At 40.2% G+C, this 21,695-nt stretch overlaps 1 protein-coding gene across 1 annotated transcript in view; it reads left to right on the forward strand.

Annotated features, from left to right (window-relative positions):
* LOC141291968 (janus kinase and microtubule-interacting protein 2-like) overlaps positions 1-11,840 on the forward strand; it is a 28,195-nt gene extending 16,355 nt beyond the window's left edge. The window contains exons 9-10 of the mRNA XM_073823956.1: positions 8,755-8,820; positions 11,574-11,840. Coding sequence (XP_073680057.1) covers positions 8,755-8,820; positions 11,574-11,840 — 333 coding nt within the window. The remainder of the gene's footprint in view (positions 1-8,754; positions 8,821-11,573) is intronic.
* The last annotated feature ends 9,855 nt before the right edge of the window (positions 11,841-21,695 follow it).

A 21,695-nucleotide genomic window follows, 5' to 3' on the forward strand; every position in this document is an offset into this window, starting at 1 on the left:
ATAACCATAAAAAACAATAAGAAAAAAAAAACTATAAGAAAAAACTAAACGAAAATAAAGTAAATGTTAACTAAAAAAAAATAATAATAATAATAATAATAATAAAAGTAAAAATTAATAAAATGTTAACTTGAAATCAGAAAATATAGAAAATAAATAAATAAATAAATGTAATTAAAGATATTAAAGACAATTGTAATTTATGTAAAACATTTAGTTTGAGCTCCATATTCTCAATATATCATACAATATGAACCAAAAAAGCCCAGTTTGGGCCACTGAATCAGGGTTATTATAATTAAATAATAGTAGTGTAGTAGTGACTAAAACTATAACCATAAAAAAACTATAAGAAAAAAAAACTAAGAAAAAACTAAACGAAAATAAAGTAAATGTTAACTAAAAAAAAAAATAATAATAATAGTAATAATAATAATAATAAAAGTAAAAATTAATAAAATGTTAACTTGAATTCAGAAAATATAGAAAATAAATAAATAAATGTAATTAAAGATATTAAAGAAAATTGTAATTTATGTAAAACATTTAGTTTGAGCTCCATATTCTCAATATATCATACAATATGAACCAAAAAAGCCCAGTTTGGGCCACTGAATCAGGGTTATTATAATTAAATAATAGTAGTATAGTAGTGACTAAAACTATAACCATAAAAAAACAATAAGAAAAAATAAAAGTAAAAATAAAGTCAATTTTAACTAAAAAAACAATAATAATAAAAGTACAAATTAATAAAACTTTAACCTGAAATCAGAAAATATAAAAATAAATTAATAAATGTAATTAAAAATATTATTATTTATGTAAATAAATTTAGTTTGAGCTCCATATTCTCAATATATCATACAATATGAACCAAAAAAACCCAGTTTGGGCCACTGAATCAGGGTTATTATAATTAAATAATAGTAGTGTAGTAGTGACTAAAACTATAACCATAAAAAAACAATAAGAAAAAATAAAAGTAAAAATAAAGTCAATTTTAACTAAAAAAACAATAATAATAAAAGTACAAATTAATAAAACTTTAACCTGAAATCAGAAAATATAAAAATAAATTAATAAATGTAATTAAAAATATTATTATTTATGTAAATAAATTTAGTTTGAGCTCCATATTCTCAATATATCATACAATATGAACCAAAAAAACCCAGTTTGGGCCACTGAATCAGGGTTATTATAATTAAATAATAGTAGTGTAGTAGTGACTAAAACTATAACCGTAAAAAAACAATTAGAAAAAAAAACTATAAGAAAAAACTAAACGAAAATAAAGTAAATGTTAACTAAAAAAATAAATAATAATAATAATAATAAAAGTAAAAATTAATAAAATGTTAACTTGAAATCAGAAAATATAGAAAATAAATAAATAAATGTAATTAAAGATATTAAAGAAAATTGTAATTTATGTAAAAAAAGTTATTGCTCCATATTCTCACTATATCATACAATATGAACCAAAAAAGCCCAGTTTGGGCCACTGAATCAGGGTTATTATAATTAAATAATAGTAGTGTAGTAGTGACTAAAACTATAACCATAAAAAAAACAATAAGAAAAAATAAAAGTAAAAATAAAGTAAATTTGAACTAAAAAACAATAATAATAAAAGTAAAAATTAATAAAACTTTAACCTGAAATCAGAAAATATAAAAATAAATTAATAAATGTAATTAAAAATATTATTATTTATGTAAATAAATTTAGTTTGAGCTCCATATTCTCAATATATCATACAATATGAACCAAAAAAGCCCAGTTTGGGCCACTGAATCAGGGTGTCACGACCACACACAAAGGGAGAAGGTGAGTATCTTTCAAGGTATTTATTAACAAACGTGCACAGTTCAACACACGTGCAATCAGGTGAGTAAAGGTCTCTGTGGTCAAATCTTCAAACAAACACAACAGGTGAGTTCAAGTTCATAAGGATCATAGCGTTAGCAATAGTCACTTCCCTCTAACACGATTCACGTGTTTCACAGGAGAACATCAGAGCAATCCACGAGGAGCACAGGAGAACATCGGAAGAATCCACGAGGAGCACAGGAGAGATAACAGGAGGGGGAGAAGATCCATAGAGAAGCATCCATGCAACTTCGATACCAGCCGGTGAGTGAGTGGCAGAGGTAGGTATATAAGGGGTGTGGTGATTGCTGGTGCAGGTGACGGTGATTAGTATTCTGGTGATGGTTCACGGGTGTGCTGTGGTGGTGATTGGCTGGTTGGTGGAGGATCGTGGTGATTGGGGCTGAGGGATCGTGCAGAGGGTGTGACATCACCCCCTCCTCCACGGGTGACTCCAGGCACCCAAGAACGGCGACGGGGACGACCACGACCTCTGGGAGCTGGGCGTTCGGGATGTTGGCGGTGGAATTCCTCGAGGAGAGTCGGGTCCAGGATGTCGTCACGGGGTATCCACGATCTCTCCTCGGGTCCGAACCCCTCCCAGTCCACTAGGTACTGGAGCTGGCCGTTCCGCCGCCGGGAGTCTAGGATTTCTTGGACTTGGTAGATGTTATCTCCAAGGATCTCTGGCGGGTCGGGAGGAGGAGGTGACTCCGATTCTGTGGAGGAAGGGAACAGGGGTTCAGTGTGGCGTTTGAGTAGGGAAACGTGAAACGAGGGGGCGATTCTGTAATGTGGAGGTAGGTTTAGACGGTAGGTGACAGGGTTGATCTGTGAGTGCACGGTGAAGGGCCCTATGTAGCGGGGACTCAGCTTCCTACTGGGCAGCCGGAGGCGTATGTCTCGAGTGGACAACCATACCTGGTCCCCGGGGAGGTAAACTGGGTTGGGTAACCTACGGCGGTTGGCATGTTCCGTATGCCTCCGTACTGCCCGCTGGAGATGGACGTGCGCTGAGTCCCACACCCTCTCGCTCTCTCGGAACCAGTGATCTACCGCGGGCACCTCGGAGGACTCTCCAGTCCATGGAAACAGAGCTGGTTGATAACCTAGAATACATTGGAATGGGGTTAGACCAGTAGAGGTTTGACGGAGGGAATTTTGCGCATACTCAGCCCACGGTAGATACTGGCTCCAGGTGTTTTGATGTTGGGAACAGTACGTCCGAAGGTAGCGGGAGATTTCCTGAATTTTCCGTTCGGTCTGCCCGTTCGTTTGAGGGTGATATCCGGATGACAGGCTGACTGTGGTACCCAGAAGTTGGAAGAAGGCCCGCCAGACCCTGGAAATGAATTGGGGTCCCCGATCGGACACGATGTCTTCTGGGAGTCCGAAGTTCCGGAATACATTGTGGAACAGTGCCTCTGCGGTTTCTAGTGCTGTGGGGAGACCTTTGAGAGGTATTAATTTGCAAGCTTTCGAGAATCGATCGACTACCACTAAAATTGTGGTGTAACCCTGAGAGGGGGGCAGGTCTGTGGCGAAGTCAATGCCCAAGTGTGTCCAGGGTCGGCGGGGAATAGGTAACGGTTGTAATTTACCTTCGGGTAAGCGGCGTGGGGTTGTGTTGACGGCGCAGACCGAACATCCTTGGACGTACCGTTCCACTTCCCTGCTCATGTTGGGCCACCAATATTTCTGCTGGAGGAGCGAGAGGGTTCGCCTGCTGCCAGGATGTCCTGAGCCGGGGGACGTGTGCGTACTATCCAACAGAAGGGGTCTGAGACGGCTTGGGACATAGACACGACCCGGGGGAAGCTCCGGTGGTGCAGGTTCCTCGAAGGTGGCGGCCCGTATATCTTCATCCAGCTGCCATAGTATGGGTGCGAGAAAGACAGATGGGGGTAGAATTGGATCAGGATCGTCAGAAGTAGGTTCAGGTGAGTGCATACGTGATAGGGCGTCTGCTTTGGTGTTTTTATGGCCGGGTTGGTAAGTAATGTTGAAATTGAATCGGGCAAAGAATAATGACCAGCGAGCTTGGCGGGCATTTAGTCTCTTGGCGTGCTGAATGTACTGGAGGTTCTTGTGGTCGGTTATTACGGTGAAGGGGAACTGGGCTCCTTCCAACCAGTGCCGCCACTCTTCGAGGGCGAGCTTTATGGCCAGCAGTTCGCGGTCTCCAATTCCATAATTCTGCTCAGCTGGGGTGAGTTTTTTGGAATAGTACGCACACGGATGGAGGGATCGGGGTTCATCAGACCACTGGGACAGCACAGCTCCTACGCCCACGTCCGCCGCATCTACCTCCACCACGAAGGGCCTTGAAGGGTCGGGGTGCTTGAGGATGGGAGCGGTGGTGAACATTTGCTTTAGACGGTCGAAGGCTTGCTGAGCCTCTGGAGTCCACTGTAGTACCCGGCGTCCTCCCTTTAAGAGGGAAGTGAGTGGAGCCGATAGGAGGCTATAGTTCTTTATAAAGCGTCGGTAGAAGTTAGCGAAGCCTAAGAAACGCTGAAGCTCCTTCACCGTCTTGGGTTCCGCCCACTTGGCCACTGCGTCCACCTTGCCGGCTTCCATGTGAACTCCCTCCGCAGTGATCACGTATCCGAGAAAGGAGATGGAGGGCTGATGGAATTCACATTTTTCTAATTTTAGATAGAGTTGGTACTCACGGAGGCGTTGGAGAACCTGACGGACGTGGTCTTGATGTTCTTTGAGGTTACGTGAGTAAATGAGGATATCGTCAATGTAGATGATTACGAATCGATGGAGGTAGTCGCGGAAGATTTCGTTCATGAAATTCTGAAATATGGAAGGACTGTTAGCCAGGCCATAGGGCATCACCTGATATTCATAGTGACCGGTGGGGGTGATGAAGGCGGTCTTCCACTCATCTCCTTCTCGGATACGGATCAGGTTATATGCACTGCGGAGGTCGAGTTTGGTGAAGACGCGGGCTTCCCGTAGTTCCTCCAAGGCAGCTGGCACTAGAGGAAGTGGATAGGCGAATTTCACCGTGGCGTCGTTGAGCACCCGGTAGTCTATGCAAGGTCTGAGCCCACCATCCTTCTTGGGGACGAAGAAGAAACTGGATGCTGCTGGGGACGTGGAAGGTCTGATGAACCCCTGTTGGAGAGCCTCCTGGATGTAATTCTCCATGGCTTCCTGCTCAGGACGTGAGAGGGGGTAGATCTTCCCGTGGGGTAGTTTGGCGCCTGGCAGCAGGTCGATACTACAGTCCCAGGGCCGGTGCGGTGGTAGTTGTGTGGCCCGTTCCTTGCTGAAGACATCGGTGAAAGACTGATAGACGGGGGGAATGGCGGTGGCGGATTGAGTGGTAGGGCTCTCTATGGTGGTGGCGTGCAGAGGGATAGGACGGTATGGAGACTCTGCATCTGACGAGGAAGGACGGTAGCCGTGGCTCTCACACGTCTTGCCCCACTCCAGGACTTCTCCTGTGCTCCAATCTATGCGGGGTTGGTGCTTAATGAGCCATGGTCTGCCCAGGATGACATCCACGTTGGCTCGCGGGAGTACCAGGAGGGTCAGATGTTCACGGTGGTTGTGTTGGGAGACGAGGGTCACTTTTCTGGTCCGGCGAGATATCTTACCATCGCCCAATGGTGAGTTTTGGATTGTGGTAATTTGGTATGTGACCTCATTTTGAACGGTGGGAATTCGATGTTTAGCAATGAAGTGTGATGAAACAAAATTGCCAGCCGCTCCGGAATCCACGAGCACATAGATGGGGAGAGTACGAGAGTTTACTATTAGTTCAGCGGTAATATGGGGTAAGAGAGACATGGCCGGAGTAATAGATACGGTACTCACCATTGGACGAGGCGGGCGGACTGGACAGGCACTGATGAAGTGAGAGGCTTCTCCACAATATAGGCACAGACGATTATTAATTCGTCGTTTCCTCTCCGCAGGATCCAGGCGATAGGAGTCAGTAATCATAGGCTCTTCCGCATCTCGTTGGGGTGACGGTGTTCGGAGTGGAGGGAAGCTGGGTACAGACTTTGTAGAAGGACACGCTGAGAGATGTTGAGAAATGCCTACTGCCTTCTTAATAAAGGTTTCCAGCGGCACGTTGTCATCGTAAATAACCATATGCTTGCGGATCTGGGGTTTAAGCCCCTTACGGTAGGCTGCTAGGAGAGCTACTTGGTTCCAACCACTGGTGGCCGCTAGGGAGCGGAAGCGCAGGGTGTATTCATGGATATTGGACGCACCTTGATTCAGAGTGATCAGTTCGTCGTGCACGGAAAGGGGAGTGAGCGCAGCTCCAAACACGTCCTTGAAGTGGGCAACGAAAGCATTATAGGAGATTAAAGCGTCGCTCCGTGAATTCCAGAGTGCGTCTGCCCATTGGAGTGCCTGTCCAGTGAGGAGGGAAATCATAAAAGATATTTTAGAAATTTCGTTAGGAAACTGGTGTGCGTTGGCTTCAATATAGAGGGAACTTTGCAGGAGGAAACCATTGCAACCACCCGGGTCTCCGGAATAACTCATGGGGCGAGAGAGGGGCGTGTTGGAAATCGTCGTTGGAGCAGCAGGTAGAGATTGACGAAGGACGTTTACCATATCCGCAAATGGATCGGGGGTGTCTTCGGTGATAGCGGCGCTCGCCTCCATGAGTGACGCGGTGAGTTAATATTTTAAGGGCTGGTATCCTGTCACGACCACACACAAAGGGAGAAGGTGAGTATCTTTCAAGGTATTTATTAACAAACGTGCACAGTTCAACACACGTGCAATCAGGTGAGTAAAGGTCTCTGTGGTCAAATCTTCAAACAAACACAACAGGTGAGTTCAAGTTCATAAGGATCATAGCGTTAGCAATAGTCACTTCCCTCTAACACGATTCACGTGTTTCACAGGAGAACATCAGAGCAATCCACGAGGAGCACAGGAGAACATCGGAAGAATCCACGAGGAGCACAGGAGAGATAACAGGAGGGGGAGAAGATCCATAGAGAAGCATCCATGCAACTTCGATACCAGCCGGTGAGTGAGTGGCAGAGGTAGGTATATAAGGGGTGTGGTGATTGCTGGTGCAGGTGACGGTGATTAGTATTCTGGTGATGGTTCACGGGTGTGCTGTGGTGGTGATTGGCTGGTTGGTGGAGGATCGTGGTGATTGGGGCTGAGGGATCGTGCAGAGGGTGTGACACAGGGTTATTATAATTAAATAATAGTAGTGTAGTAGTGACTAAAACTATAACCGTAAAAAAACAATTAGAAAAAAAAACTATAAGAAAAAACTAAACGAAAATAAAGTAAATGTTAACTAAAAAAATAAATAATAATAATAATAATAAAAGTAAAAATTAATAAAATGTTAACTTGAAATCAGAAAATATAGAAAATAAATAAATAAATGTAATTAAAGATATTAAAGAAAATTGTAATTTATGTAAAAAAAGTTATTGCTCCATATTCTCACTATATCATACAATATGAACCAAAAAAGCCCAGTTTGGGCCACTGAATCAGGGTTATTATAATTAAATAATAGTAGTGTAGTAGTGACTAAAACTATAACCATAAAAAAAACAATAAGAAAAAATAAAAGTAAAAATAAAGTAAATTTGAACTAAAAAACAATAATAATAAAAGTAAAAATTAATAAAACTTTAACCTGAAATCAGAAAATATAAAAATAAATTAATAAATGTAATTAAAAATATTATTATTTATGTAAATAAATTTAGTTTGAGCTCCATATTCTCAATATATCATACAATATGAACCAAAAAAGCCCAGTTTGGGCCACTGAATCAGGGTTATTATAATTAAATAATAGTAGTGTAGTAGTGACTAAAACTATAACCATAAAAAAACAATAAGAAAAAATAAAAGTAAAAATAAAGTCAATTTTAACTAAAAAAACAATAATAATAAAAGTAAAAATTAATAAAACTTTAACCTGAAATCAGAAAATATAAAAATAAATTAATAAATGTAATCAAAAATATTATTATTTATGTAAATAAATTTAGTTTGAGCTCCATATTCTCACTATATCATACAATATGAGCCAAAAAAAAGCCTAATATATTGAATATGTTATGACATAATGCACATATGCAAGCTTTTTTTTCTTTTAGATTTTCTCTAAAGGTTCATCGACTGTTGGAATTTGTTTATTGTTTTTTTTCCTGACTAATCAAAAGAAGAAGAATACAGATCACATGGAATAATCCAGCAAACAGCTAACTTGAATCAGCCACAGTGGAATTTGTGTGTTCATCATAGTAGATCTACGATCAAAGATACCGAAAGTGGTGACTAGTTCTGCGAATTCCAACCGATTTCACCAGTTTTAGTCGATTATAAACTGAAAAGAGTGCAGTGGCATTATGCCATCAGGCAGTAAACAAGTGGAAATATCAATACAGCATCTCACACTCAACAGTTCACTCAAACGATTATCAAATCAAATCAGTCACACATGTGAGCAAAAATTCAACAATGATCTGGTAAATCTCTTACACAAACACTGTAAAAGATAGAAAAGATAGATGTGTGTAATAGCCACTTATATACAAGACTATTTACATTAGTTGGTTTTATTTGTGCACTGCTGATCTGATGCAATAGCTTTTATGTACAGAAGAGGGCAGCAGATTATTAAAACATATCAAATACTAACGCTATTGTAAAACCAATGTACATTTTTTAATTTAAATGTCAGATATCTAGTATATTTATGATAATCTTCTGTATCAGTTGTGCATTCAACTAGTGGTCTCAGACTGTATTTATAAATGATGTTTTATAATAATAAGCATTGTAATTGTACTGTAGCTTTCTCCTGTGTATTTGGAGCAATTACTTAACAATCTGTGACATGTTTTTCTGTCAATGCAGAGGATCAGAGACCTTGAGGACAAGACTGACATTCAGAGGAGACAGATTAAAGATCTAGAGGAGAAGGTAACATCTCAGTCGCTGTCAGACAAATGATTTACAGAAAATGTTTCTGTCACGTCTCACATTTTTGTTCTCATATGAATGTTGAGCATTTTCTTATATCCTTTCTGTAAGCTTAATTAATACATTTCTTTCTCTTTCTTTCTTCCTGTCTCTTTCTTTCAGTTTTTATTTCTCTTTTTATTCTTCTCTCTTGCCTTCATTCTTTGGCCTTGATGTCTGTGACATCTCCTGCAAAGGTGAGTGAAGGATCTTTTCCGCTTTCTTCTATTCTTTCTGTTCTCGTGTTGAGCAGTCTTTAGAGGAAAATGTCATAATCTATTCCGAAATGTACAATTTAGAGCTTGACTGAGACTAAACTATTGTATTAGGTGCTCATGAGTCACTACATGATGTAATGATGGGTACATTATAGTAAATAGAAGCATTACATGAATCATGACATTTATTGTGTTATTGAAAGAGAACTACTGCAGTTGATGGAAAATGCGCTCACCCTCAGGTCATCCAAGATGTAGATGAGTTTGTTTCTTCATCATATTTAGAGAAACGTCTCACCAATGGATCCTCTGCAGTGAATGGGTGCCGTCAGAATAAGAGTCCAAACAGCTGATAAAAACATCACAATGATCCACACTTCTCCAGTCCATCAATTAACATCTTGAGAAGACAAAAGCTGCGTGTTTGCAAGAAACAAATCCATTTTCAAGACTTTTTAAAAAGACATTAACACATTTGTAGTTGTAAACTTGCAATTCTGACTTTTTTTCTCAGAATATTCTCATTATTGAAATCGCAAGAAAAAAGACAGAATTGCAAGATATAAACCTGTATTTGTGAGATATACACCTGCAATTCCCTCATAAACTCACAATTATGACTTTTATCTCTGAACTGTGAGTTTATATTTCACAGTTCTGATGTTTTTTCCCACAAAGAGACAATTCTGTGAAAAAAGTCAGAATTGCAAAAAAAGTCAAGAAAGTCAAGAAAGAGTTTATATCTTGCAATTCTTACCATTTTCATGCAATTGCATGATATAAAATTCTGACTTTTTTCTCAGAATTTTCTCATTATTGCAAGAAAAAAGTCAGAATTGCGAAATATAAATGCACAATTCTTATTTCAATTGTGAGTTCATACCACAATTCTGAGAAAAAAGTCAGAATTGCAATAAAAGTCAGAATTTTGAGATATAAACTTACAATAAAAAAACAGTTTATATTTCGCAATTCTGACCTTTTTCTTGCAATTGCGTGACTTTTTCTCAGAATTTTCTAGTTTTTGCAAGAAAAAAAGTCAGAATTGTGAGATATAAACCTGCAGTTCTCTCATCGACTCACAATTATGACTTTTATCTCTGAATTGTGAGTTTATATTTTGCAGTTTTGATGTTTTTCCAGCAATAAAGAGAAAATTCTGAGAAAAAACTCAGAATTGGACATTATAACTCACAATTGTGAGTTTATATCACAATTCTGAGAAAAATGAGAAAACATTTTGAGACATAAACTCACAATTAAAAGAAAAGGAGTCATAAAAAAAGTTTATATCTTGCAATTCTGATTTTTTTCTTGCAATTGCATGACATAAACTTGCAATTCTCAATTTTTCCCAGAATTTTCTCATTATTTCAAGAAAAAAAGTCAGAATTCCAAGATATAAACTCTCAATTGTGAAATATAAACCTGCAATTCTCTAATAAACTGACAATTATGACTTTCATCTCTGAATTGTGAGTTTATATTTCACAGTTCTGATGTTTATAGTCCAATTCTGAGAAAAAAAGTCAAAATTGGACTTTATAACTCACAATTGTGAGTTTATATTTCACAATTCTGAGAAAAAAGTCAGAATTGCAAAAAAAAAGTCAGAATTTTGAGACAAAGTCACAATTAAAAGAAAGAGTCATAAACATTTTTTTTGCTATGAATTTTTCGTTATTGCGAGAAAAAAGACAGAATTGAAAGATGTAAATCAGAATCAGAATATTTATTGTTATTGAACTTACATCCAACGAAATTATTTTCTCCAACGTATCGAGCCACTGCAAAAAATAAACTCGCAATCACAAAAAAAATTAAATTACGAATTTTTTATTGCAATTCTGACCTTTTTCACACAATTCTGACTTTATTTCTAATAAAAAGTCCTCTGCTGATTTGGACCAGACCACTTTTTCACTGGATGGATTATGGACTCAGTTTAAAGTTAAAAATGTCTTAAAGATAGATTTGTTTCTTACAAACATGCAGCTTTTGTTTTCTCAATTGATGGACTGGAGTAGTGTGGATTATTGTGATGTTTTTATCAGCTGTCTTGACTCTCATTCTGACGGCACCCATTCACTGCAGAGGATCCATTGGTGAGCAAGTGATGGAATGACCCATTTCTCCAAAGAAACAAACTAGTCTGAGTTTGGTGAACTATTCCTTTAAGGTCTGTCCTTTAAAAAATGCACAAACTAATCTTATGTTTTGTCTCTTTTATGGTACACAGGATTTGAAGCAACCTGGAGCTGTCGCATGCAACTGCAGTCGTCCGGTTGTACTGACTCAAGGTGTATTAGTGGCTGTTTTGTTTTGCTTGTGTGGAAGTGGGAAATTCAGAGTTAATGATTCTGGACTTCATTGGGATTATCTGCACTGGATCCGACCTCTGAGGAACGCTTGAAATCACACTTACAGATCAGTACAAGTGTGACAAAACCTACTCGTCAACCCAACTAGAGGATTATAATTATCTCTGCCATGCAGGGACCCATCATAACCACGTCTTTACTGCATCTACAGCGACAGACCTCTTTCTTTCTCACTCTGTCTACCTGTCTGTCTCTCGCCCCACACGCACTTCGGGAAATTAGAAGCGAAACGGACGCCTTTGCGGACACACATCCTCTCGCAGGAGTTATGGGTGCTGACTCAGGGCCTGTTAGTGAGGTGACTGTCGCATGCTATCAGGACCCCTTAGGAGAGGTGTCTTCCTCACTGCCTGAACACAGAAAGGAAGAAGAGACAGATTGAGAGAGAAAGCGAGACCGTCCACTACAAACCATCCACACGAGCAGTTTTCGTTCACCCCTAGAAAGTTGAGTAGACTACTAAAACCTGAAAAATGTATTCTGAGCAGCCTGGTTTTTAATATATTTTTTAAAATATTCCTCATACTGGGCCTCATTCCTCCATCACAAGCAAAATTGGTATGTAAATCATTCTTGAAAACATTCATATGTAAATGATTATGCAACAAATCTATTTGCAAAATAGTTCATGCAACTAAAACCATTTCTAACACATGCTGCAGTTTACTAAAGTCGAGATGAAGCCCAAGTAGCGACAGAACGTTTCTTCTGTATTGTGACGTATATCTAAGTGCAGAAGATTATAGAAAATAAAAAAAAAACACACTTGGATTTATGCATGGGTTGTTGATTCGATTTTGAGACATTGCAGTGAAAAAGTTATCAACTTGCAGTCGACTGTAAAAAAGGAACAGGGTTTAAACTGACTATTGATTGGAGAAGCATACGTCACCAGAAAAAAATCTTGATGTTCCTGCTATGACATTTTGATTTAAAAATTGCAAGATCACACAAAAAAAAGGTAAAAATTAAACAGTTTGCTTCCACCGCTGAATAAAAACTAGAAAAGTTATTGCGACTTTTTATGTCACAGTTCTGACTTTTTTCTTGCAAGAGTGATTATGAGTTATCAAGTTTATATCCCGCAATTCTGACTTTGTAAGTTATAAAGTCAGAATTCTGGGATATAAACTCACAATTGCGAGATATAAACCTGCAATTGTCTCGTAAACTCACAATTATGACTTTTATCCCTGAATTGTGAGTTTATATTTCAGTTTTGATGTTTTTCCAGCAATAAAGAGAAAATGTCCTAATTGTGAGTTTATATTTCGCAATTCGGACGTTTTTCTTGCAATTGTGTGACATAAACTTGCAATTTTGACTTTTTCTCCAAATTTTCTTGTTTTTGTGAGAGAAAAAAGAATTGCGAGATTCTGTCATTGACTCACAATTATGACTTTTATCTCTGAATTGTTATCTCTGCAGTTCTTCCCGCAATAAAGAGAAAATTCTGAGAAAAAATTCAGAATTGCAATTAAAAGGTCAGAATTTTGAGATATAAACAATTAAAAGAAAGTCCTAATTGTGAATTTATATTTCACAATTCTGACTTTTTTCTTGCAATTATGTGATATAAACTTCTGGCTTTTTTCTCAGAATTTTCTCATTATTGGGAGAAAAAAAGTCTGAATTGCAAGATATAAACTTGTAATTGCGAGATATTAAACCTGCAGTTGTCTCATCAACTCACAATTATGACATTTATCTCATCATTTATATTTTGCAGTTTTGATGTTTTTCCAGCAGTAAAGAGAAAATTCTGAGAAGAATGTCAGAATTGCGAGAAAAAGTCAGAATTTTGAGATATAAAAGAGTAATAAAAAAAGAGTTTATATTTCGCAATTCTGACTTTTTTCTTGCAATTGCATGATAAACTTGTCTTGTTTTTGCAAGGGAAAAAAGTCAGAATTATAAAACAGTTATAAAAAAAGAATTACAAAAAAGCAAAACAATTATGAAATTATTTTTTAAAATGCGAAATATAAATTCACAATTATGACTTTTTTCTTTTTCATTTATATCCTGCAACTTTATTTCTTGCAATCGCGAGTTTACATCGCAATGCTGAGAAAAAAAAGTCATAATTGTGAGATTTTTTTGCATTATTGCTATTGCGAGAAAATTTTGAACTGCAAATTTGTATCTCGCAAGTCAGACTTTTTTCTCGCATTTCAAGCTTTTTTAACACAATTCAGACTTTTTCATACAATTCTGACTTTCTTAAAAAAAGTCAGAATTGCAAGAAAAAAGTCGCAATTACTTTTTAAAACGAAATTCTGTGGTGGAAAATAAAAGCATTCACGTGCAGCAGTTTATGCACTGCAAAAAATGCTTTTCTTACTTAGATTTTTTTGTCTGGTTTCCAGCCAAAATATCTAAAAATTCTTAAATCAGGAAGGATTTTCTAGACAAGAAAAAGTTATTGTCTTGTTTTTAGTAAAAACAAGTCAAAATGAAGTGAGTTTTTGCTTAAAACAACCAAATAATCTGCCAATGGGGTAAGAAAAATAAATCTAGTTGTCTGCTTGAAATAAGATTTTTTTTCTTACCCCATTGACAGATTATTTTGCTTGTTTTAAGCAAAAACTCACTTAATTTTGCCTTGTTTTTACTAAAAACAAGACAATAATTTTTACTTGTCTAGAAAATCCTTCCTGATTCAAGAATTTTTAGATATTTTGGCTGGAAACAAGACAGAAATTCTAAGTAAGAAAAGCAGTTTTTGCAGTGTGAGAGTTAAACTGTTCTTGCGTAAATTGTTATGCCATGTATCAGTATGTGCAACAAGACATTTTCTTAACACATTTTTAAATGCTAGACCATTCGAAACCACTCTTTATTAACCAGTCACATCATTTTCTCAAGTAAACTGTCATCTAAAGTCAATATAAGAATGGTTTTACAGATAATTTCCACAATTCTGCTTGTGATTCACGAAAGAGCCCCACGTTCCAATAATCTTCCCTGTCTGTGATCAACAGAAGCTCTTTCTGACCGCAGTGTAATATATATGTTTGTTGATATGTACATGTGTCTCTATTTCCTCTGATGTGAACACACTTCTCCTCCTGCAGCTTGAGCAGTAGAGTCACTTTGCAGTTTAGAGTTTATTCCTGACTATAAATGGCGACGTGTATTGTGGTGACGGCTGCAGACGCCTTCCTCGATTGTCCTTGTATTTACTCATCTCCTCCCTGAGCCTCGTTCTTTTCTACTCTTTCACATGAACAGCTGTAGCGTACCAGCAGGACTTTCACTAACTGGTTTGTACTGAATGATCTTTCTAACTCCCTTTAATTGGCTGTGTCTCTGGCTTGTAAATATGTTTTTGGGGCATTCTGTATACCAGGTTTGGCTTCATTTCATTAAAGTCTAAATACCTCCTCAGAAATATGAATAATCTTTTTTTCCCACCTTTAGACATGCTGAGAACCAGTATTGCACTCTCAAAAATAAAGGTGCTTTATAGAAGAACCTTTTCTTGTCTAAATGGTTCCATGAAGAACCTTTCAAATCTGAAGAACCTTCAGGTTCTTTGTGGCAAAAGAAGGTTCTTCAGATTATAAAAAGGTAAAAAAGAGATGGTTCTTTAAAGCACCTTTGACTGAGGTTCTATGGCATCGCTGTGAAGAACCCTTAAAGCTCCTTTATTTTGTGGGGAAGGTTACTTTTTTAAAAGTAATGCATTCCAATATTGCGTTACTCCATAAAAAAGTAACTAATTGCATTAGTTACTTTTTATAGAAAATAATGCATTAGATTACTTTTGTGTTACTTTTTGCACCGCACTCCAAATTTCTCTCAGTATGGGGACAGGAGAGGTGTCAGTCAATAAATGTTAAAACAAAGTAAGTTGCATTGCTTATTTGAAACGTGACTCAAGATATTTCCTTGTAAATTAAAAATTTCACTAGTTACTTGAAAAGGTAATCTGATTATATCACTTGTGTTCTTTCTAGACACGTTTGGAGTCACAAACAAATAATATGGTTGTTAAATCTTAAATGGTAATAAAATGTATTTTATTCCCAAACATTATTAAGTAGTGCCTCAATATAGAGAATTTATATTATATTATATTATATCTCTGTCTATATTAAATCATAATTATGTATTATATTTTATAAAATGTTTATATTATTATATAGTGCATGATTAAAATTAGCTGCGTAAAAGATGTGACATTTTACCAGTGGTTACCATGATGTACATAATACTGTGGATGAACGATTGTGATTGTGAATGTTAATATGAAAATACAATAGTAAAATCAAGTCCCAACTTGGTCACAAAGTCAGACATTTCTATTTATAAAAATTAGGTTTTTACACTTCTTACTTCTTGCACTGTTGTTAATATAAGTCAGATTGATGACAAAAATGTTCTGTCTAAAAAGTTATGCTTCTGAGCTCTGCCATACATGCTCAATAACTACTGATGACTGTGTAATGAAGGATTTTAAAGGAAAATTAGTGGTTTTTGATAATTTTTAGATGTTTGGCCCTCATCTGCAAAAACACAGTTCCAGTTACGATTCACGAGGCACAGTCACTTATTTTTAAATCCTCATTGCATTTAGCACATGTATGCATTTGTATTTTCTGATGGTATGTGTACTTGTATTTGTTTTTATTGTAAGGGATGCTATGTGAAGCGCTTTAGAAGCTATAAAATAATTTTCAGTGGAGACGAGCGGCGACACGAGCAACAATGACCACCGGCGTATCCAGCGCCCTGAGAAAGTTGTGGAGTGATTTCACCTCTCTATATGTCTGTAAACACATACATGGATATAATAAAATCATACATATGAAAGAAACTCTCAGCTTATGCTATGTACAATTTAAACCCAAAGACTAATATGTTTATGAGTGTTTTAAAAGTGGATATACACTGCTGCTCAAAAGTTTAGAATCAGTAAGATTTGAAATGGTTTTTAAAGTTGTTTCTTCTGCTCATCAAGGCTGCATTTATTTGATCAAAAATACAGAAAAAACTGTAATGTTGTGAAATATTTTAATTTGTTTTAAAATTATATTTATTCCTGTGATACAAAGCTAAATTTAAAAGCATCATTACTCCAGTCTTCAGTGTCACATGATGCTTCAGAAATCATTCTAATATACTGATTTATTATCAGTGTTGAAAACAGCTGTGCTTCTTAATATTTTTTTGGAACCTGTGATACTTTTTTTCAGGATTCTTTGATCGATAAAAAGGTTAAAAAGACAGCATTTATTTAAAATCGGAATATTTTCTAACAATATACACTACTGTTCAAAAGTTTGGGGTCAGTACATTTTTATTCTTTCTTTTTTTGAAATAAATTAATACTTTTATTCACCAAGGATGTGTTTAATTAATAAAAGATATAGCATAGATTTACATTGTTGAAAAAGATTTATATTTTGAATAAATGCTGTTCTTTTTAACTATTTATTCATCAAAGAATCCTAAAAGAAATATCACAGGTTCCAAAACAATATGTGGCAGCACAATTGTTTCCAACATTGATCATTCTAATAATAAATTCTGAAGGATCGTGTGACACTTCAGACTGAAGTAACAGCTGATGAAAATTCAGCTTTGCATGACAGGAATAAATTATATTTTAAAGTATATTCAAATAAAACCTTTATTTTATATTGGTAAAACATTTTGCAATATTATTGTATTTTTCAGTATTTTTGATCAAATAAATGCAGCCTTGATGAGCAGAAGAGACTTCTTTAAAAACCGTACTGATCCCAAACTTTTTAAAAGGTAAATTGTTCCAAAGCTTGAGTGCAACTTTAGCCCAAACATAACGATGCCTGTATTGTTTTTCACATTGAGCGTTAAGAAATGTAAGGAGATCAAAAAGGAGTTAAATTATTCTGGTTATTAGAGTTATTTTTTTAGTTTCAGTGGCAGATAATCGTCGGTCGTCGTCGGCATCCGTCCGTCTCGGGAGACGATGGTATAGCTTCATTTGAGTCTACCTGCACCGTCGAGAGTGGCTGAGCAGTCCGACTCGGGAGTGGCAGTCCCTGCCGCACTTTGTACAGGTGAAGGCGGATGGTTGTTTTATCTGCTGTTTCCACTGCTTCCGCCTAGTTCTTTTCTGGGATGCATTTTCGTTTCGCTCAGCCTCTGCACACGATGTACCCTGCCTGACTGCGAGCCTCCAGGCTGGTCGGTCGTCTGCTTGACTTTCCCATGAGTTGTGGTTGATGGAAAACTGCTTCATGTCCTTCTTGCGGATGTCTTTGAATCGAAGTTTCGGACGCCCTGTATTCCTTTGGCCCTCAACCAGCTCGCCGTAGAGGAGGTCTTTGGGAATGCGGCCTGCGTCCATTCTCCTGACATGGCCGAGCCACCTGAGACGTCTCTCACTAAGAACTGTGTACAGGCTTCTCATGTTGGCTCTCTCCAGAACCTTGGTGTTGGGGACCCTATCCTGCCACTTGACTTTCAGTATGCGCCGCAGGCACCTCATGTGGAAGCCATAGAGGAGAGTGCTGAGTACACAGGCTCGGTAGACACACAGTCTGGTCCTCTCAGTGAGGCTGGAATTGTTCCACTCTCGCTGGTTCAGTTTGGCCATGACTGTGGCTGCCTTGGCAATCCTGCTGTTGATCTCCGAGTCGATGGACAGCGAGCTGGAAATAGTGGACCCGAGGTAGGTGAAGTACTCGACAGCCTCCAAGGTGTAACCGTCAATGACGATGTTCGGAGGAGACTCTGTGCCCTGAGCCATGGTGTTGGTCTTCCTCAGGCTGATGGTCAGACCAAACTCTTTGCACGCGTGGGATAGGCAGGTGACAAGTTGCTGAAGTCCGACCTCGGTGTGCGATGTCAAGGCTGCATCATCAGCGAAAAGCATCTCACGGATGAGTACCTCCGTGACTTTGGTCTTGGCACGGAGACGGGCTACATTGTAGAGCCTGCCATCGGACCTGGTGTGGATGTAAACACCCTCGTTGCAGTCCTTGAAGGCGTATTGGAGGAGCATGGAGAAGAAGATGCCGAAGAGTGTAGGCGCGAGGACGCTGCCCTGCTTTACTCCGCTGCTGACTGGGAAGGCCTCAGAGGTTACACCGTTGTAGCAAACCGTGCTATGCATGTTATCATGGAAGGACTTGACCACTGCAAACAAGTGTGGGGGGCAGCCAATCTTCTGCAGCAAGCTGAAGAGTCCACTTTGACTGACCAGATCAAACGCCTTTGTGAGGTCGATAAAGGCAATGTAGAGTGGCATCTGCTGCTCCTGACACTTCTCCTGTAGCTGACGCAGTGAGAAGATCATGTCCACTGTTGATCGACCAGCCCTGAAGCCGCACTGGGATTCTGGGTAGACGTGGGAAGCGAGTGCTTGCAGGCGGGCGAGGGCGACACGAGCAAACACCTTACCAACGACGCTGAGGAGGGAGATGCCCCGGTAGTTGTTGCAGTCGCTCCGGTCTCCTTTGTTCTTATACAAAGTGATGATGTTGGCATCTCTCATGTCCTGGGGGATGTAACCCTGTTCCCAGCAGAGACAGAGGAGATCGTGGAGCGGCTGTAGCAGGGCTGGTTTCCCGCTCCTCAGGACATCAGGAGGGATTCCGTCGCTCCCAGGTGCCTTCCCACAGGCAAGGCAGTCGATGGCTTTGCTAAGCTCTTCCACAGTGGGTGGGGTGTCTAGTTCCTCCATGACTGGCAGGTCTGGTATGGCATTGAGAGCAGTGTTTGTTACGGTATTCAACGTTGCGTACAGCTTGAGGTAATGCTCGGTCCACCGCTTCATCTGCTTTTCCTGGTCGGTGATGACCTCACCTGTCTTTGACCTGAGGGGGACGGTCTTGGAGGGAGTTGGGCCTGTTGCCTTTTTGATGCCCTCGTACATTCCTCTTGCATTGCCTGTATCGGCAGCTGCCTGGATGCTTCTACAGAGGTTCAGCCAGTAGGTGTTAGCACTTTGGCGGGCGATCTGCTGGGCTCTACTCCTGGCAATCCGTAGGGCTTGTAGTGTACTGGGGCTGGGCTTGGCCTTGTAAGCCAGTAAGGCTTTCCTCTTTACCTTGATCACGGGTTCCATTTCCTCCCAGTGGGCCTCGTACCAGTCAGCGTTCTTCCGCTCTTTCTTCCCGTAGGCGATAATAGCGGAATTGTACACGGCGTCGCAGAGGCGTGACCACTTAGAGTCGATGGTGTCATCTGCTGTCACTCTCTCACTGAGGGCATCTTCCAGCCTGCTGATGAACTGCTGAGTTCTCTCTGGATTGCTGGCACAGCAGGTGTTTATACGTGGACGACCTTTCTTCTTTGAGTGGTGCAACCTCTTTGGCGTTATGCGCACCTTGCTTGCCGCGAGGGCATGGTCCGTGTCGCAGTCTGCACTGTGATAACTGCGAGGAGAATGTTGCCAATATCCACTCTTCTGGTGATGACGAGGTCAAGCTGGTGCCAGTGTCTGGAGCGCGGGTGTCTCCAAGACACCTGGTGAATCTCTTTACACTTGAAGAAGGTGTTGGTCACGCACAGGCCATGGTGGCACGACAGCTCAAGCAGTCTCTGGCCATTTTCGTTGATCTTTCCCCTCCCGTAACTTCCGAGGCAGGTGGGCCAAGCCTCGTGGTCAGCTCCAACTCTTGCGTTGAAATCTCCAAGAAGGTAGAGGCCATCAGTGCTGGGGATCCTGGATATCGCTTCATCCAAGACCTGGTAGAACTGATCTTTCTCTTCGGCAGTGGAGCTGAGGGTTGGGGCATACGCGTTGAGAATGTTGACTGGGCCAGAAGACGTTGACAGCCGAAGGGTGAGTATTCTCTCTGTGCCTGCTGTGGGGGGCTCCGTGGAGTTGACAAGCGTGTTCCTTACCGCGAAGCCAACACCGTGCTGCCTAGGTTGGTCCGAAGACTTCCCTTGCCAATGGAAGGTGTAGTTAGCTTCTCTAATGGTGCCGTTGTCAGCCAGCCGGGTCTCTTGTAGAGCGGCAATGTCCACGTTTAGGCGTGAGAGTTCCCTATCAATGACGGCAGTCTTCCTTGCATCGTCCTGCTGCTGAAGGTCTGCAGTGAATCCGGGACACATGGTTCTGACGTTCCAGCTAGCGAAACGAAGTGCTGTTGGCTTCTTTTGTGTTATATTCTTAGAAATGCCTGGTGCGAGTGCTTTGTGGCCCACTTTTTGAGAGATGCCTCTCTAATCCCCACGCACCCAGTGGGGCGGGTAAGCCATGGCGGGACAGCACCTAACTGGCTGGGGGCTGCCCAGCTTAAAGCGGGCGGTAGCTGTCCAATGAGGCTCGGTGACCTCTCCCACCGTCGAAGGGCGCTCGTTTCCTTCACCAAATGGATGAGCTTATAACCGGTATCTGCCCCCTCCCGTGTTGAGTCGACATCTTGCGATGACGCTGGAGTGTCCTCTCCAGTGAAGCTACAAAGCCTGGGCAGGGTGATATGGAGGGCCAGTTGTTGACCATGCAGCAGTCCCCCCCTCTCTTCGCAGCTGAAGGATCCAAGGGAAGGACAGAGTCGATACAGCTTGGCTTCAGTTGCGCCGCAGGAGTTGCCGGTGTTGACGATACAATGTCAAACCGCCTTAGGGACTCCAGCTCCGGATTTTCTGTCGGGGTTTACTCCCTTAGCCTGTGCAGGAATGAAATTTAAGTGAGAACGTCTTTGCATAGAGATAATCCCACTCTCTCGGCATCAGAAGCCTTTGTCCGATGGCATGAAGAGTCGTTACACATGAAGACTTCATCAGCTGTAGTGGGTGGCTGCACTACCTTCCGTGCTCCAGCGCGCTCTTCGCACTCCACAGTGCGTTTCTGCTCCGCCTACCTGACCGTTGAAGCTTACTAGTGCTTTCTTCCGCTCAGTCCGCCGAGAGCAGTCTTCACATGCTGGGTGAGCAACTCCCGAAATCACCGTGGATGAATGATCCGACGGCTACCCTCACCTGGTTTAGCCGGCCTGTCGAAGCCGTTGACCGGGATGTGGCCGCTGTGCATGCTACAGCTACTGGGAGCCACAGGTGAGAGCTGGGTGAAAGGTGGGGACCAAGGGTGAGTGAGCTACCCAAGAAAAAAAGGGCACGACAGCCCACACACCGGAGGTGCTACCCCTCACTGAACACCCCGAACACCCCGAACACACGAGTGGCAGATAATATGTCATTGATATAATAATGAAACAAAACACAATGTTTCTTAAATAGATCCCAAGGGAAAACAAAAGTGGGGCAAGAATAGACCCTTGGGGGACACCAC

This window comes from Garra rufa, chromosome 19 (genome assembly GCF_049309525.1).
Source record: "Garra rufa chromosome 19, GarRuf1.0, whole genome shotgun sequence".
NCBI classification, from domain to species: domain Eukaryota; kingdom Metazoa; phylum Chordata; class Actinopteri; order Cypriniformes; family Cyprinidae; genus Garra; species Garra rufa.